This window comes from Electrophorus electricus, chromosome 3 (assembly GCF_041902795.1).
Source record: "Electrophorus electricus isolate QZ-2024a chromosome 3, ASM4190279v1, whole genome shotgun sequence".
Taxonomy (NCBI): domain Eukaryota; kingdom Metazoa; phylum Chordata; class Actinopteri; order Gymnotiformes; family Gymnotidae; genus Electrophorus; species Electrophorus electricus.
Genome location: NC_137499.1, coordinates 11,038,955 through 11,057,938, shown reverse-complemented (window position 1 = coordinate 11,057,938; position 18,984 = coordinate 11,038,955). Strand labels below are relative to the sequence as shown.

At 47.4% G+C, this 18,984-nt stretch overlaps 1 protein-coding gene across 3 annotated transcripts; it reads left to right on the top strand.

The window, feature by feature from the left end:
• Positions 1 to 576: 576 nt before the first annotated feature.
• On the top strand, positions 577 to 18,236 carry st6gal2b (ST6 beta-galactosamide alpha-2,6-sialyltranferase 2b). 3 transcript variants are annotated; one of them, XM_035533862.2, is made up of 7 exons: positions 611 to 709; positions 11,334 to 11,429; positions 11,819 to 12,487; positions 13,580 to 13,677; positions 13,779 to 13,877; positions 14,356 to 14,530; positions 15,863 to 18,236. In XM_035533862.2, exons 3-7 carry the CDS (start codon positions 11,857 to 11,859, stop codon positions 16,102 to 16,104), a joined length of 1,245 nt encoding a protein of 414 aa, XP_035389755.1. In that variant the 5' UTR covers positions 611 to 709; positions 11,334 to 11,429; positions 11,819 to 11,856; the 3' UTR covers positions 16,105 to 18,236. The 3 variants fall into 3 exon arrangements, with proteins under 3 accessions (XP_035389724.1, XP_035389755.1, XP_081566361.1); XM_035533831.2 differs by lacking the exon at positions 11,334 to 11,429 and having other exon boundaries at positions 577 to 709; XM_081710235.1 differs by lacking the exons at positions 611 to 709; positions 11,334 to 11,429 and adding an exon at positions 732 to 1,787.
• Positions 18,237 to 18,984: the final 748 nt, after the last annotated feature.

The following is an 18,984-nucleotide window of genomic DNA, read 5'->3' as shown; positions in this document are numbered from 1 at the left end:
TTACAAATGTCAAAGTCCAAGCCTCCAGTGAGCAAGACAAAGGCGACAGCAGCAAGGAAAAACTCCCTAGAGCACGAGGAAGAAACCTGGAGAGGAACCAAGACTCAAAAGGGGGGGGGGGGGCATCCACCTCTGGCCGACAACGGTCACCACAATAGTAACAATTATTGTATGTAGCCTCATATATGCTCATACATGCTCATGTATGCTTATGTATGCTCATGTACAGCGAGTCACCACCAGCTGGAAAGCTGCTCCCACTGACCACTCCCATGAGGCCACAGTTGCATTTGGCAGTCGACTTCACGACAGATGTCTTCACATCAGGTGGTAACACCACCATTCTCTCTTTTCCCACAGCTCTGGAGACTCTGTTGATCCAGTGTGTGTTCTGCCAGTTCGGCCTATCAGAGGGAATCACATGTGAGAGAGGTGCGGTTTTCACGGTAGGTGTGGCAGGAGCCAAGCTGAGAGTGGTAGTGTGCCAAATGTCCGGGTATCAACTTACACGTTAATATGGTGACTCAGCAGCAAGTCACATTCATTTGTCCTGTACTTTCAAGAACACCCAGACACCTGGAGCACATATTGGCCCTGGGTGGAGCATGCCCAAAGCTCTGCCTCCACTGGGCTCTCCATTTCGATTGTGTCCTGGGAAATGCGTCATGGTCTCCGCGGCGCCATCGCAAACTACAAAAGAAATGCAGAGGTGAGAATACCATACCAGCCAGGTGATCGCGTCGGAGGGTCAACCAGAGACAGGGGTATGGGCCCCAGTAGAAAACTCAAACCACAGGTATGTTGGCTCTTATACAACCTTAGAGAGCATTAATGAGGTCACCTACAAGGTTGCCCTTCCTGTGGGTAGCTGGGTGTCCTCTGCCTTCCATGTCTCTGCTCTCAGGCCAGTAGCCACAGGTCCCCTGAATTAAACGGAGACACACTCCAACTCTGTCTCCACGGTCATCGGTGGAGGGTCGGTCTACATTGTAAACCAGCTGCTGGAGTCTAGATGGTGTAGCGGAGGTGTCCAGTATCTGGTCGTGAGGTGTGTGGTCCTGAGGAGAGGAACTGGACACCGGCCAATCAGATCTTCGACTCCAGATTAGTGACTGATTTCCACCAGGCCAATCCAAGGTGCCCTCAGACCTGATCTGGGAGGCCACACACACACACTCCTCAATCCCTGTCAATCATCACCATCAGCCACTCCCCCAATCACTTTCACACACTTATTAGTTATTCTGTCCTAACTTTCTTTCTTCTTTCTTTCACTGTTGAGTTCATGGTCTTGTTTGGTGTGATGACCCCTGTGAAGAGCTTGCGAGGTGGCCTCATGACCCATGAAGCAAATTTCCGCGTTATAACACCATCAACGGGTAACATGATGGGCGGGTTCATTTAAAAATAATAATAGTAAACAAGACTTCCAAAAGGCTACGCTCGCTCATGATAACAATCACGCCCAGGTTTAAACTCGCGCGCCACCGCTCGTTACAAAAAGACCAGGCAGGTGTCGCGCGTGACGTCTCCTTCCAAAACGAAGCAGCGAGCTCAGAAATCCAAAGGCTTCGCGAGAGGGCATCAGCTGCAGAGAGACGCCAACAGGACCGCCGCGCGCTAAACGACTCTAAAGAAACACGCGACTCAAATGTGACTTTAAGATGTTTGTAACGTCGTAACGTCTACATTAATTTACAGGCTAATTTTGTTCAGTAGAAATATTTTTGCCACAAAATGACAAACTTTACGTACAGCGCGCTCACGGCGGAACGTCTCGCGCACTGGTGAGTCTCGAGGTTGCACTGACATCACCGCACATGTCCGATGGTGAAACTGCGTGATTTTAGCCACATAACTACACCAGTACCAACCACATGTGCTTTCCGGTTCCGTCTCTTTCGTGCTTCGTTTAATTTGGGGTAAATGCATGCTGCTGCACGCGACAGAAGCGCTGGGGTATGTGAGAAACGTGAGAACTAAAGGTTGGAAATATATGTAGAGACATTAGAGTGTGTTATTAATAAATATATGGTCCTCATCCGCTAATTTATTACCTAATCATAGAAAAACGCAGGTGTTGCGTGCTTAGGTCACACATCGATGTGATGGAAACCTCGTGCTACTGGGCAGAAAACACAAACACGGGGATTCCTGCACTATAATCACATTATTTAGCCATGTTGTCTTACAGCAGGGAACCTGATGACTGGCACGGCACGGTCTTGGACTGATCTCCCCAGCGACAGTGCAGCTGCGTGTGGCCCCTGTAATGCTGTGAAAGAGCTTACTGACCATTGCAGTGCAGTGTGTGTCCACAGTGTGAAAGAGCTTACTGACCATTGCAGTGCAGTGTGTGTCCACAGTGTGAAAGAAACAGGCCGGGGTGAAAACAGCGTAACTGTGTATGTATGTAGGGTTAGGTTTAGAGTGTGTGTGCGCGTGTGTATGTATGTAGGGTTAGGTTTAGAGTGTGTGTGCGTGTGTGTATGTATGTAGGGTTAGGTTTAGAGTGTGTGTGCGCGTGTGTATGTATGTAGGGTTAGGTTTAGAGTGTGTGCGCGTGTGTATGTATGTAGGGTTAGGTTTAGAGTGAGCGTGCGCGTGTGTATGTATGTAGAGTGAGCGTGCGCGTGTGTATGTATGTAGGGTTAGGTTTAGAGTGTGTGTGCGCGTGTGTATGTATGTAGGGTTAGGTTTAGAGTGTGCGTGCGTATGTATGTAGGGTTAGGTTTAGAGTGTGCGTGCGTATGTATGTAGAGTTAGGTTTAGAGTGTGCGTGCGCGTGTGTATGTATGTAGGGTTAGGTTTAGAGTGTGCGTGCGCGTGTGTATGTATGTAGGGTTAGGTTTAGAGTGTGTGTGCGCGTGTGTATGTATGTAGGGTTAGGTTTAGAGTGTGCGTGCGTATGTATGTAGGGTTAGGTTTAGAGTGTGCGTGCGTATGTATGTAGAGTTAGGTTTAGAGTGTGCGTGCGCGTGTGTATGTATGTAGGGTTAGGTTTAGAGTGTGCGTGCGCGTGTGTATGTATGTAGGGTTAGGTTTAGAGTGTGTGCGCGTGTGTATGTATGTAGGGTTAGGTTTAGAGTGCGTGCGCGTGTGTATGTATGTAGAGTGTGCGTGCGCGTGTGTATGTATGTAGGGTTAGGTTTAGAGTGTGTGTGCGCGTGTGTATGGATGTAGGGTTAGGTTTAGAGTGTGCGTGCGCGTGTGTATGGATGTAGGGTTAGGTTTAGAGTGTGCGTGCGCGTGTGTATGTATGTAGGGTTAGGTTTAGAGTGCGTGTGCGCGTGTGTATGTATGTAGAGTGAGCGTGCGCGTGTGTATGTATGTAGGGTTAGGTTTAGAGTGTGTGTGCGCGTGTGTATGTATGTAGGGTTAGGTTTAGAGTGTGCGTGTGCGTGTGTATGTAGGGTTAGGTTTAGAGTGTGCGTGCGCGTGTGTATGTATGTAGGGTTAGGTTTAGAGTGTGCGTGCGTATGTATGTAGAGTTAGGTTTAGAGTGTGCGTGCGCGTGTATGTATGTAGAGTTAGGTTTAGAGTGTGCGTGCGCGTGTATGTATGTAGGGTTAGGTTTAGAGTGTGCGTGCGCGTGTGTATGTATGTAGGGTTAGGTTTAGAGTGCGTGCGCGTGTGTATGTATGTAGAGTGCGCGTGTGTATGTATGTAGGGTTAGGTTTGTGTGCGCGTGTGTATGGATGTAGGGTTAGGTTTAGAGTGTGCGTGCGCGTGTGTATGGATGTAGGGTTAGGTTTAGAGTGTGCGTGCGCGTGTGTATGTATGTAGGGTTAGGTTTAGAGTGCGTGTGCGCGTGTGTATGTATGTAGTGTGCGTGCGCGTGTGTATGGATGTAGAGTGTGCGTGCGCGTGTGTATGGATGTAGTGTGCGTGCGCGTGTGTATGGATGTAGAGTGTGCGTGCGCGTGTGTATGGATGTAGAGTGTGCGTGCGCGTGTGTATGGATGTAGAGTGTGCGTGCGCGTGTATGGATGTAGAGTGTGCGTGCGCGTGTGTATGGATGTAGAGTGTACGTGCGCGTGTGTATGGATGTAGAGTGTACGTGCGCGTGCGTATGGATGTAGAGTGCGCGTGCGTATGGATGTAGAGTGCGCGTGCGTATGGATGTAGAGTGCGCGTGCGTATGGATGTAGAGTGCGCGTGCGTATGGATGTGGAGTGCGCGTGCGTATGGATGTGGAGTGCGCGTGCGTATGGATGTGGAGTGCGCGTGCGTATGGATGTGGAGTGCGCGTGCGTATGGATGTGGAGTGCGCGTGCGTATGGATGTGGAGTGCGCGTGCGTATGGATGTGGAGTGCGCGTGCGTATGGATGTGGATGTGGAGTGCGCGCGCGCGTATGGATGTGGAGTGCGCGCGCGCGCATGGATGTGGCGTGTTCCTCCAGGAACACTCTACATCCATACACACGCGCACGCACACTCTACATCCATACACACGCGCACGCACACTCTACATCCATACACACGCGCACGCACACTCTACATCCATACACACGCGCACGCACACTCTACATCCATACACACACGCGCACGCACGCTACATACATACACATGCACACGCACGCTACATACATACACATGCACACGCACGCTACATACATACACATGCACACTACATACATACACACGCACGCTACATACATACACACGACCATGAACGCCTACATCCATACACACGCGCACGCACGCTACATCCATACACACGCACACTACATCCATACACACGCACGCTACATACATACACACGACCATGAACGCCTACATCCATACACACGCGCACGCACGCTACATCCATACACACGCACGCTACATCCATACACACGCACGCTACATACATACACACGAACATGAACGCCTACATCCATACACACGCACGCACGCTACATACATACATACGCTACATCCATACACACGCACGCTACATCCATACACACGACCATGAACGCCTACATCCATACACATGCGTACGCACGCTACATACATACACACGCTACATACATACATACACACGCACGCCACATACATACACACGCATGCACTCTACATACATACACACGCATGCACTCTACATCCATACAAACGCACACGCGCACTCTTCATCCATACACACGCGCACTCTTCATCCATACACACGCGCACTCTTCATCCATACACACGAACGCCTACATCCATACACACGCGCACGCACGCTACATACATCCATACACACGCACGCTACATACATCCATACACACGCACGCTACATACATCCATACACACGCACGCTACATACATCCATACACACGCACGCTACATACATCCATACACACGCACGCTACATACATCCATACACACGCACGCTACATACATCCATACACACGCACGCTACATACATACACACGCACGCTACATACATACACACGCACGCTACATACATACACACGACCATGAACGCCTACATCCATACACACGCGCACGCACGCTACATCCATACACACGCACGCTACATCCATACACACGCACGCTACATCCATACACACGCACGCTACATCCATACACACGAACATGAACGCCTACATACATACACACACGCACGCACGCTACATACATACATACGCTACATCCATACACACGCACGCTACATACATACACACGACCATGAACGCCTACATCCATACACACGCGTACACACGCACTCTACATCCATACGCACGCGTGCGCACTCTACATCCATACGCACGCGCGCGCACTCTACATCCATACGCACGCACGCGCGCGCACTCTACATCCATACGCACGCGCGCGCACTCCACATCCATACGCACGCGCGCGCACTCCACATCCATACGCACGCGCGCGCACTCCACATCCATGCGCGCGCGCGCACGCCACGTGTGTATGGATGTAGGCGTTCATGTTCGTGTGTATGTATGTATGTAGCGTGCTTGCGCGTGTGTATGGATGTAGGCGTTCATGGTCATGCGTATGTATGTAGTGTGTGTATGTATGTAGCGTGCGTGTTTATGTATGTAGCGTGCTTGCGCGTGTGTATGGATGTAGGCGTTCATGGTCATGCGTATGTATGTAGTGTGCGTATGTATGTAGCGTGCGTGTGCATGTGTATGTATGTAGCGTGCGTGTGTATGTATGTAGCGTGCGTGCGCGTGTGTATGTATGTAGCGTGCGTGCGCGTGTGTATGGATGTAGCGTTCATGTTCGTGTGTATGGATGTAGCGTGCGTGTGTATGGATGTAGCGTGCGTGTGTATGGATGTAGGCGTTGGTGTTCGTGTGTGTGCATGTGTATGTATGTAGCGTGTGTGTGTATGGATGTAGTGTGCGTGCGCGCTCGCGTCTGGATGTAGAGCGCGCTCGCGTCTGGATGTAGAGCGCGCTCGCGTCTGGATGTAGAGCGCGCTCGCGTCTGGATGTAGAGCGCGCTCGCGTCTGGATGTAGAGCGCGCGTGTGTATGGATGTAGGCGTTCAGGTAGGCATGTGTCTATGTATCTGCAGTAGGTGACTTTTAGACATGCATAGATCAGAAGCTTCACAAGAACAAAAGTCTTTGTTTGGTTTGCTGTCATTAGTCGCTGAATGACTTTAGAGTCTTAAACTGTTCTGCCATACTGAAAAACCAGAGCACACTGGCGAGAAGCTTTCAGACATCTCATTAGACATGTGAGTGGTGTCCATGCAAGCATGTTTAAAGAAATGTTAGACAGTTAGCTCACTGTTGTGTGTGTCTGTGAGCATATTTGTGTGTGTCTGTGAGCATATGTGTGTGTGTCTGTGAGCATATGTGTGTGTGTCTGTGAGCATATGTGTGTGTGTCTGTGAGCATATGTGTGTGTGTCTGTGTGAGCATATGTGTGTGTGTCTGTGTGAGCATATGTGTGTGTGTGTGTGTGAGCATATGTGTGTGTGTGTGTGTGAGCATATGTGTGTGTGTGTGTGTGAGCATATGTGTGTGTGTGTGTGTGAGCATATGTGTGTGTGTGTGTGTGAGCATATGTGTGTGTGTGTGTGTGAGCGTGTGTGTGTGTGTGAGCATATGTGTGTGTGTGTGTGTGAGCATATGTGTGTGTGTGTGTGAGCATATGTGTGTGTGTGTGTGAGCATATGTGTGTGTGTGTGTGTGAGCATATGTGTGTGTGTGTGTGTGAGCATATGTGTGTGTGTGTGTGAGCATATGTGTGTGTGTGTGAGCATATGTGTGTGTGTGTGAGCATATGTGTGTGTGTGTGTGTGAGCATATGTGTGTGTGTGTGTGTGTGTGAGCATATGTGTGTGTGTGTGTGTGTGAGCATGTGTGTGTGTGTCTGTGAGCATGTGTGTGAGCGCGCGCGTGTGTGTGTGAGCGTATGTTCAAAGTTCAAAGAGGTTTTATTGTCATTTCAGCTATATACAAGTACACAACAAAAATGAGACAGTGTTCCTCCAGGACCATGGTGCAACACAAAACAACAGTGCAACAGGCAACATGCTACACAAGTGCAAACAGTCCAATATAGTGCAAAATGTCATTAAATAAACATTAAATAAACAATAATAAATACAGAACAGGACAAATACAAAATGAGTAGACAGTGCAATTATTTAGTCCAGTACACAGTACTGGGCATATGTAAAGCGAGTTGTGCATAGGAATCAGTGACATGCTACCCTGAACATAGCAGTCACCGATAGCAGCCAGAACAGTTCAGAGTACAGTGCTGTTTTAGTACAGCACTCTAGCAGCAAGTAGGATAATGTGCAAGTCTGCAACAGGAGTGCATAGTTTACTTGTGTGAGGTTTGACTTCAGCACTAGTCCGATGCAAAACAATGTGTGTGTGTGTGTGTGTGTGTGTGTGTGTGTGTGTGTGTGTGTGTGTGTATAAGTATGTATAAAAGTGCCCATTTTGGAATCAGAATTGGAGTTAGCCAGAGTTCAGGAGTCTAATGGCTTCTGGGAAGAAGCTGTTGCACAGTCTGGAGGTGCAGGACTGGATGCTGCGGTACCTGGATGTTGGTGGCTTTCCGGATGCAGCGCGTTATGTAGATGTTCGTGATGAAGGTAAGAGAGACCCAAATGATCTTCTCAGCTGTTCTCACTATTCTCTGGAGGGTCTTGCGGTCAAAGGCGGTGCAGTTCCCAAACCAGGTAATGATGCAGCTGCTGAGGATGCTCTCTACAGTACCTCTGTAGAAGGTAGTGAGGATGGGTGATGGGAGATGGGCTTCCCTCAACTTACGAAGGAAGTAAAGACGTTGCTGGGCTCTCTTGGTGATGGAACTAGTGTTCAGGGTCCAGGTGAGGTTCTCCGCTATGTGAACACCAAGGAACTTGATGTTCTTGACGATCTCCACTGAGGAGCCGTTGATGGCAAGCGGGGAGTGACCTTGCCTTGCTCTCCTGAAGTCATCAACCATTTCTTTTGTCTTGTCAACATTCAGATACAGGTTGTTGACCTTACACCAGCTCACCAGTTCTCGCACCTCCTCTCTGTATGCTGACTCGTTGTCTTTGTTGATGAGACCCACCACGGTCCTGTCATCAGCGAACTTGATGATGTGATTCGAACTGTGCATCGCTGCACAGTCATGAGTCAGCAGTGTGAACAGCAGAGGGCTGAGTACGCTGCCCTGGGGAGCACCAGTACTCAGTGTGGTGGTGTTGGAAGTGCTGCTCCCAATCTGGACTGACTGGTAGACCTCAGTCAAGAAATCCAGGATCCAGTTGCAGAGGGAGGTGTTCAAGCCCAGTAAGCTCAACTTTCCAATCAGATGCTGAGGAACAATGGTGTTGAATGCTGAACTGAAGTCTGTGAACAGCATTCTTACGTAGGTGCCCTTTTTATCCAGATGTGTGAGTGCCGGATGAAGTGTGGTAGAGATGGCATCATCTGTAGAGCGGTTGGAGTGGTACGCGAACTGCAGGGGGTCCAGAGAACGGGGAAGCTGGGTCTTGATGTGTCTCATGACGAGTCTCTCGAAGCACTTCATGATGATGGATGCGAGTACGATGGGACGGTAGTCGTTGAGACACGACACCGTGGGCTTCTTAGGCACGGGGATGATGGTGGTGGTCTTGAAGCATGTTGGGACCATGGCGCAGCTCAGAGAGATATTGAAGATGTCTGTCAGGACATCTGCAAGCTGGTCAACACATTCTCTGAGCACACGACCCGGGATGTTGTCTGGTCCAGCAGCTTTCCGTGGGTTAACTCCACGCAGAGTACGCCTCACATCAGCCGCCGTCAGGCACAGCACCTGGTTATTTTGCGGAGGGATGTATGTGTGCGTGTGTGCGTGCGTGCGGTTGAGGGAGCTGAAAGGTTTTTCATTTTATGCCTTTGGATGTTAGTGCTGCAATATAGAAATTAACAAACAAATAAAAAATTTTCAAATATGTACTCCAGTTTGCAAATGAAACAGAAACAAACCATATGGCCCAGTGAACCTCAGACTGGTTTCTGGCTGAGTGAAACTGAAGTTGGTGACACCGAAAGACAATGTATGCAAACAAGATGCTTCTTAGAACCGAAGCAGTGACTCTTCATGGAGGCTGGGTAGAGTTCCAGATGCTGGCATGTCAAAATTTCTAAATCATTTGCCTGGCAGTTGCTGGGTAAACTCATTCCATGCTTACTCAGCATTTATGAAATTGGTACTAACACTACATGTGTAAATGCATAAATTATATCATTTGCTGGCCTGTTCAGTGTAACGTTCTATTGGCAGATTTATGTCTGGAATACGTGAGCGGAGCAGGATGAAATCCAGAGAATGGGCCGTTCATAGCACCAGCAGATCTTTTCCATTCCCAGTATTACTGTATGATTCTGTTGTCCCCTTAGGGGTCTTTTACAAACTGGAAAGGCAACTAAAAAAGTGACATCAGATATGCATGCTGGTCTAGTTATTCCCTATCGTACAGAGCGCGTTACAGAACGGGGGAGAAGGGAGAAGGGATCCTTCCAGACCCGGAAAATTCTGTACTTAAACAGCAAGAAGCAACAAGTATAAATAGGAATATTAACTCTAATTAACTCAATAGCAATGTGATAATAACTCTATAATTACTTGATACTAACTTTATCATTAAATTAACTTTATAATATCTAATTGCATAATGTGCTAATTGTACGTTCACACACACACACACAGAGAGAGAGAAAGAGAGAGTTTAATTCAAGAGTTTAATCTATTTAAATAGATTTGGGGCAATGGTAGCTCAGTGGTTAAGTGGTTAAGGTACTTTTGGAAGATTGTGGATTCAAGTCCCACCACTGCCAAGACCCTTAACCCTCAATTACTCAAGTTGTACTTAGTCATAAGTGTAAGTCGCTTCAGTTAAAAGCATCAGCTAAATGCCGTAAATGTAGAAATGAAATATTCAGCTAAACAGGGTTCTACGTTTCTTACTGTATTCTATTATTTAACAGCACCAATAGGAATTATTGAATCAGCACTTTTTATTTAAGACTTAGTGTTTACAGTAAAGTTATACAGTAGAAATGAAATGAAATGAAGATGAAACAGACAAAATGCAAACCTGAAGAACAGCAGAGGTAATATGCCGTTAGAACCGACTAAGCGTGTGCTGTTTGGATCATCACAGTTAAGCTCCTAAGAAGCTCGGCTTTAGATATTTAATGGCTAGATACCTAAAGCAGTGATCACTAAGATGAAAATGCATGTGGAATACATTAGAATAACTATTTCTGGATTCATCTTCACACACAGGGTCTGGTGTTAGTAAGCTTGTGTGTGCATATGTGTGCGTGCGTGTATGCATGCGTGCACGTGTGTGTGTGTGTGTGGGTGTGTGTATGTGTGGGTGTGTGTGGGTGTGGGTGTGTGTGGGTGTGGGTGTGTGTGTGTGTGGGTGTGTGTGTGTGTGTGTGTGTGTGGGTGTGGGCGGGCGTGCGCGTGTGTGTGTGTGTGTGTGGGTGTGTGTGTGGGTGTGTGTATGTGTGGGTGTGTGTGTGTGTGTGTATGTGTGGGTGTGTGTGTGTGTGTGTGCATATGTGTGCGTGCGTGTATGCATGCGTGCACGTGTGTGTGTGTGTATGTGTGGGTGTGTGTGTGGGTGTGTGTATGTGTGGGTGTGTGTGTGTGTGTGTGTGTGTATGTGTGGGTGTGTGTGTGTGTGGGTGTGTGTGTGGGTGTGGGCGGGCGTGCGTGTGTGTGTGTGTGTGTGTGTGTGGGTGTGTGTGCATGTGATTTCCAAAGCTTAAATGTATTTTTTGTGAAAATGTCCCTGTACACTCAGTTCTGTTTTATGGTGTTGTCCCTGACTCCTCTTCTGTCAGTGCCCTTTGACGTCATCTTCTGAGTTTCTTCCCTTCCAGCTACGTGTGGAATGACACTCTCCCCCTCTGTGTGGATGTGTGGGAACTCTCCTGAACTCTCGAGTATCTCCATTCATGTGCCGCCCCTCCAGAAGTGTAAGCACACCTGTCTGCACACGTCTGCTGTAGATGGGTGCTTGGCAGTGATTTTTGTGCAGCTGCTCAGGTCTTTGCTTCTGAATGTGCCTGGCTGCAGCTGTCTGTGCCCCATCCCAGCCCAGTGCTGTTGCATTATGGGTAAGGAGAGGGCCAGGCTTGCTCAGGGGTACAGAGCTGGAATGGCTGCTTGTGTGTGAAGGTGCACGCAGCATGTAGCACACGTGGCTGTTCCCTCAGCACACGTGTCTGCTGTGTCGTGGTTCGAAGGGCACTGTGGGTTACTGCTCTGTAAGAGATGTATCTCACCAGGTGAGGTCTCATGCTGTCGTCGACAGACCCGAGGCTATAACCGAAACCGACCTATCCCTCTTCTGTTTCTGTGACAGCCCTCACTGAATTGAATACCTGAAGCCTCGGAGACACCATGAATCCTTGGAGATGTGGCATGCTGGTCTTGGTGGGCATACTGGGCTGGACACTGCTCTTCTTTCTTTACTTTTCCTGGAGCATTGACTCCCACTCAAGCCTGCTTCTGGCCGTCGTGGACACCCGCCACGTTCAGTTGAGTGCCAGGACCTTGACCACGATGAGGGGACAGAATGACAGCAGTGTCCAGAGACAGGTTAGACTACTCCCCCCCGCCATGATGCTGCCCCAAGTGAACAAGTGGAGGAGAGCGAGGAGGCCCTTGGACTTTGAGTTCTTCTCTGAGGGAAGGCAGGCGGTGCATGCGCTGTGGAAGGGCCAAGCCTCGGCAGATATGCTGAGCTTTAGACTGCAGGAAGCCAAGAAAAGTTACACTGGCATCAACCCGCACAATGTGACGTACACGGGCTCGATGGTGGCACAGCGCGGCACCCAGGACTTACTGTGTCAGCTGAAACGGCAGCAGCTCAGGACCGTGGACGGGACCGAGGAGCCTTTCGCCAAGCTGGGCTGGCGGCAGCTGGTGCCAGGGAAGCCTCTGCAGCAGCTCCGCGACACCCCCTACAGGACATGTGCTGTCGTCACCTCCGCTGGTGCCTTGCTCAGATCATCTCTGGGGAAAGAGATTGGTGAGTGAATGAGCTTTGGGCAAGAACCAAGACGTGAATGATGGCTTATTTATGTACTTCATATACTGAACATGTAGTGTGAATGACATCTTAATGACACCATATACTAAACATGTAGTGTGAATGACATCTTAGTTAATGACACTATATACTAAACATGTGGTGTGAATGACATCTTAGTTAATGACACCATATACTGAACATGTAGTGTGAATGACATCTTAATGACACCATATACTGAACATGTAGTGTGATTGACATCTTAATGACACCATATACTGAACATGTAGTGTGAATGACAGCTTAGTTAATGACACTATATACTGAACATGTAGTGTGAATGACATCTTAATGACACCATATACTGAACATGTAGTGTGAATGACATCTTAGTTAATGACACCATATACTGAACATGTAGTGTGAATGACAGCTTAGTTAATGACACTATATACTGAACATGTAGTGTGAATGACATCTTAATGACACCATATACTGAACATGTAGTGTGAATGACATCTTAGTTAATGACACCATATACTGAACATGTAGTGTGAATGACAGCTTAGTTAATGACACCATATACTGAACATGTAGTGTGAATGACAGCTTAGTTAATGACACCATATACTGAACATGTAGTGTGAATGACATCTTAGTTAATGACACCATATACTGAACATGTAGTGTGAATGACAGCTTAGTTAATGACACCATATACTGAACATGTAGTGTGAATGACAGCTTAGTTAATGACACCATATACTGAACATGTAGTGTAAATGATGGCATTCTCTCTGGATTCTTACTTCAACTGTTTGTGAAGTTAATAATGTTTGCCTTTTGTCATCAGTGAGCATCTGTCCTGTCTTGCTGCGTGACACTTATCCATTTGTCAACGTTGCTTATTTACTTTTTTTTTTCAAGTGTTTCAAGTGAATAGGAGCTCACTGTTTCAGATACAAAATGTTGTTTATTTGGGCCTAACATCTTGACACACTGTAAAGTAAAAATGTGTGGAATACAATTGTGACTTTTAGTACATGAATTCGATCAACACTTTGGGATAACGAGACGCCATTGTGCCAGTAGATTCCCATGATGCAGTTCTGCGGTTCAATGCGGCTCCAACCAGGGGCTTTGAGGACCACGTCGGCAGCAAGACCACAATCCGTATCATCAATTCACAGGTGTGTCTTAGTCCACAACACACACACACACACACACACACACACACACGCTCGCTCACTAAACTATAATTATGTTCTGTATTTTCCCCTACCCCATGCAGATTTTGGCTGACTCATACCATTTTGCAAGCAGTTCTCTCTATAAGAACATTACACTGTTGGCGTGGGACCCTACCTCATACTCTGCCAACCTAGAGAAGGTGAGGTGTAAGCTCACCAGTTTTGGTGAACCTCCTTCCTTTTAAGTCTTTCTAGGAAACATGTCTTTCCTTATCTCTTGGGTCTTGATGGAAGGTCAGCCCACTTCCTGACCTGATCTGTTGCCAGATTGAGGTTTATGTTGCCAGATTGAGTTTTTTTGTCACATGCCTTCAGGTCAAACTCACAGTAGACTCACACGGGCCATTTTACACATGTTGCTCACTTTAGACTCACTTGTCACCTTGAGCCAGTGCCAGATTTGGTATCTCTACGGTAGGATATTTGAGATATTTCAGACTGTGACTGTGAACGACTTGGATACAGTGTTGACAGTAACTATTGAACAGGAATGACTGACCACCGCTCTGCCTCACCTACCGTAGACGATACATTGTCCTGTTTCCATGTCATAAGACGCCACAGTAATGTTGACTGGCTAAATGTAATATGGCGTCTTGCCTCTCCTCTGGCTTTCAGTGGTACAGTAAACCGGACTATGACCTGTTCCCGGCGTACGTGGAGCGCAGGAGGAGCTCACCCTCCCAGCTCTTCTATATACTGCACCCTGCCTTCATCTGGCATCTGTGGGATGTGCTCCAGAACAACATAGACGAGGACATCCAGCCTAACCCACCCTCCTCCGGCTTCATAGGTCAGAGTCACATAAACATGTCACCTGAGCGTGAGATGAAAGCATTTCAGACCATTTAATCACTCTGGGTGTGACACGGAGCACGTGTGCTGCTGTCCGCACGATAAAAGTGAAGTTTGTGACCTTTACTCCCATTTCCTGTTTTTTTTCTGGTGCTTGTGTATGTGTGCATGCAGCTGTGTGTGTGTGTGTGTGTGTGTGTGTGTGTGTGTGTGTGTGTGTGTGTGTGTGTGTGTGTGTGTGTGTGTGTGTGTGTGTGTGTGTGTGTGTGTGTGTTTATCATAGCTGGCCACACTAACCAGTCTAAATTTGCTTTAACATCTTGTATATCAGATGTTCTGGGAATGCTGAGCACATACTCACACTCACATTAGCATCTACCAGCACATATACACACTGTGACGTTACGAGGAGAGGCAGGATGCGGGGACGAGGCACGATGAAACAGACGTTTTATTTGACATGTAACACTAAGACATAGCATTCATTACTCACACACTACTTGGGTCAAACACCGACAAACTCAACGATAAGACACGAGACTTATATACATGCATGTCAATTACACACAACACGGATCAGGTGAACGACACGAGAGGGCATGGCACTACAGACACACACGAAGATGTTTGAGGAGGGGGTCGGGCCATAACGTGACGCACACAAACAGTCTCACACACATGTACACACATTTGAATAATGCGTTTCTCCCACACACATGCGCACACATTTAAATAACATGCGTCTATTTTTGTGTGATGCAGCTGAAGAAAACAGGTGCCTTCGGTCAGCTTGCTTTCATCAGAATCTCCCGAATGAGAACAGGTGGCCAGGTTAGAATTGTTGTGATAAACAGGTCATAGAGAGGTAAAAGAAAAATGATATAGATGATAGACAGATGATAGAGGAATGATAGAAAAAAATATTCCGATGATAGGCAGATGATGGATGATAGAGAGATGATGGAATGATGATGGAGAGATGACAGAGGGCTAGATCATTGATCCTGTGGGAAACTGCTGATCCTGGAAGAAATTGCAGGAAAAGGTGCACCATTCCAGAAGGTGCTACCAAGATCATGTGTTTGAGTAGGAAAAGTTTTCCCTGTTCCTATCTCCCAGTCTGCCTTCCAGTCTGTTTCAGCATACCTGTTGTGGGAGACACACTCAGTCTGATCCAGTTTGGCATGGACTGTATTGGCCTCTCACTCCTATCACTGTGTGTCAGTTTGAGCGTGTGTGCAAACATGCAGATATGCACCTGTGCTTCCATAAAAACCTTACCTTTGAGTTGATTTTTTTTATGCCTGTGATATTTCTGGTTCTGTTTCAGGCATCATTGTGATGCTGAGCCTGTGTGAGAAGGTTGACATCTATGAGTTCATCCCTTCCAGACGACACACGACGCTGTGTCACTACTATGACTACTACCACGACATGGCCTGCACGCTCGGGGCCTATCACCCGCTGCTCTACGAGAAGCTCCTGGTCAGGAGGATGACCGAGACCTCCATGGACGACCTTTCGAATAATGGCAAGGCGGTCCTCTCGGGGTTTAGTCAGATCACCTGCTAGCCGTAATGTTTCAGAGGCGGGTTGCTAACAGCATGGACTAATTCCCCCTCCACTGAGCAGGGTGAAGGACCATCACACAGCACACACCATGCACACATGCCACACACGTGCTGCCACGTGTGTATCGCACACAGCATGCGCGCCACACACGTGCTGCCACGTGTGTATCGCACACAGCATGCGCGCCACACACGTGCTGCCACGTGTGTATCGCACACAGCATGCGCGCCACACACGTGCTGCCACGTGTGTATCGCACACAGCATGCGCGCCACACACGTGCTGCCACGTGTGTATCGCACACAGCATGCGCGCCACACACGTGCTGCCACGTGTGTATGGCACACAGCATGCGCGCCACACACGTGCTGCCACGTGTGTATGGCACACAGCATGCGCGCCACACACGTGCTGCCACGTGTGTATGGCACACAGCATGCGCGCCACACACGTGCTGCCACGTGTGTATGGCACACAGCATGCGCGCCACACACGTGCTGCCACGTGTGTATGGCACACAGCATGCGCGCCACACACGTGCTGCCACGTGTGTATGGCACACAGCATGCGCGCCACACACGTGCTGCCACGTGTGTATGGCACACAGCATGCGCGCCACACACGTGCTGCCACGTGTGTATCGCACACAGCATGCGCGCCACACACGTGCTGCCATGTGTGTATCGCACAGAACTTCTACAACTGCATGGCTTCTATATCAGCTCTGTACAGCTGTTGTGGCACGTTTATTAAAACTGCACTGTCTGGCCCAAACTGGGTCACAGGCGGGTTTGTGATGGGACACCATTTAAATGGAGACGTGTATTGACGCGCCTCCTGGTTCAGATTCCAAGGTGAGTGACACTACTAGAGCGAGCGGTGTTGACATGTAACTAAGGTTTATGTTTGTTTTTTTAGAACCAGAAACTCACCTGCCACGTTATTGTGGACATTTTGCGTTTGCTGAATGGCCAGATACTGAACACAAAAATGAAAGCCCTGCACATACCATCTGTTCAGTGCTGTGAGTTACATGTTGATGAAAGCTATACTGTCTCTCCACTGTCGATGAGCTACTCTGATAAGCTCAGCTGGTCTGAACTCTGGGGCTCGCTGGGTAAAATCAGTGAGATAATATTCACCACATGCAATAAAAACACGCAATTTGCTGGGTTTTTTTTTGCTAGAACATTTTTATTGAGTATTTGTACAGATGGAGAGCTAGCTTTTTATTGTCCCCTTCCACACACAAAGTTCTGAACTACATATAATTCTAACAGCATATTTACATTTTCACCACACGTGAAACGAATCTGTTTCCCTCCAATCTCCTTAAATCGATTTAAGGCAGCTGTTACCCGGTCATCTCACTCAGCTTGTGTTCCAGTTTAGTTATGCCTACTGTATTTACACAACTTTGACTTTAAGTTCCTGAGCTCACAGCCAGAGAAGGAAAGGGGATTGAATGTGAAATTATTTTTTTTTCCCATGCACTTGTCTCTGAATGGCAGATATTAACAGACAAGGTCACTACTTTCTTAAAGGTAAAATGCTAAAGCAGGAATTTGAAAGCTGAGGAAGACGGTTGAAATCCCCGTGGAGAATGAATGAACTAGTTAATACTGGACCCAAAGGACGGACTGGGTTTTTGACAAAAACGTACTGTGTGGAGTACTGTGTGGAGTACTGTGTGGAGTACTGTGTGGAGTACTGTGTGGAGTACTGTGTGGAGTACTGTGTGGAATATAGGCCTTACACTCTACTGTTTACATCTGAAGTCTACCCCTTGGGTTTATTCACCTGTGGTCTTGATAGTCTGTTTTGGAGTTTCCATATAAGTTTCTCAAGTTGTGATTTGTGAGGTTTAATCATGTTTAAATGTTTTCTTGTTGCTCTTTGTTACTGTGCACTGGAAAAGCAAAGAGACTATTCAGGTCATATTTTCATAAGAATTAAATTTGATCATATTTTTTATAATAATAATACGAAAAAAGTTTGATCAAATTATAGGAAAAGCTTGATCAAATTATTCTTTGTACTGAAATGTTTCAACTTGAATCAGATTTTTTTGTGCAGTTTTTGTTTGATATAATTGTACGCGATGGTGTAAATAAATAAGAAATTATTTTGCATTTTATTTTTGCATATTATTTTATATATTGTATGTTTTGTATATTGTGCTTTTGATGTCAATTTATGTGCGTCGTATATAAATCATGTCTGTGGTGTGTGTGGTTAGGGAAGGACAAATCACATCTGACCTGCTTGTTTCTGAGGATGTAAATGAAGAGGTCGAGGAGCAGTGCCGCTTTAGGCCAGTAGGGGGCGCACCATGCTGGGTATGAGGGAGACGATGCCGGGACGAGCCCCATGGCACCCCAACACGGCAGCTAACACCACACAATATGGCGTCTTCCTGAACCATCCTGCATCAGCAGCAGGCTGGTTGCTGTGACAGAGCCTGGCACAACCTGTAGCGGGTGCCATGGTAACGTGATTTGTACCTCACAAGAAGTAAACATAAAAAACACCACAAACTGGGGAGTTATTTGAGCAAACGGGCGGCCCCAGTCCCTTAATAACTATATATAGAACAGCAAGACGAGTAAGCTTGGTCACGGCTGTCAATATCGATGAACGATTGTCATTATATAGTATTTCGTTATAGTAGTACATTCATTTGCCAAAAGGAAGCCCTTTTCAGACACTAACTGTGTATAACAAGTAGTTTTATCTACCTATACAGACTGATCTGCATATTGTAAGTAAACTAACGTCATAACAGGATGAGCTCTTATCAACAAGTCCTGGTCGTGAAAGTTTAGTGTGATTAAACAAGTGCACTGTGCTTACGTCTGTTGAGTTCCCATCTGAACGGCC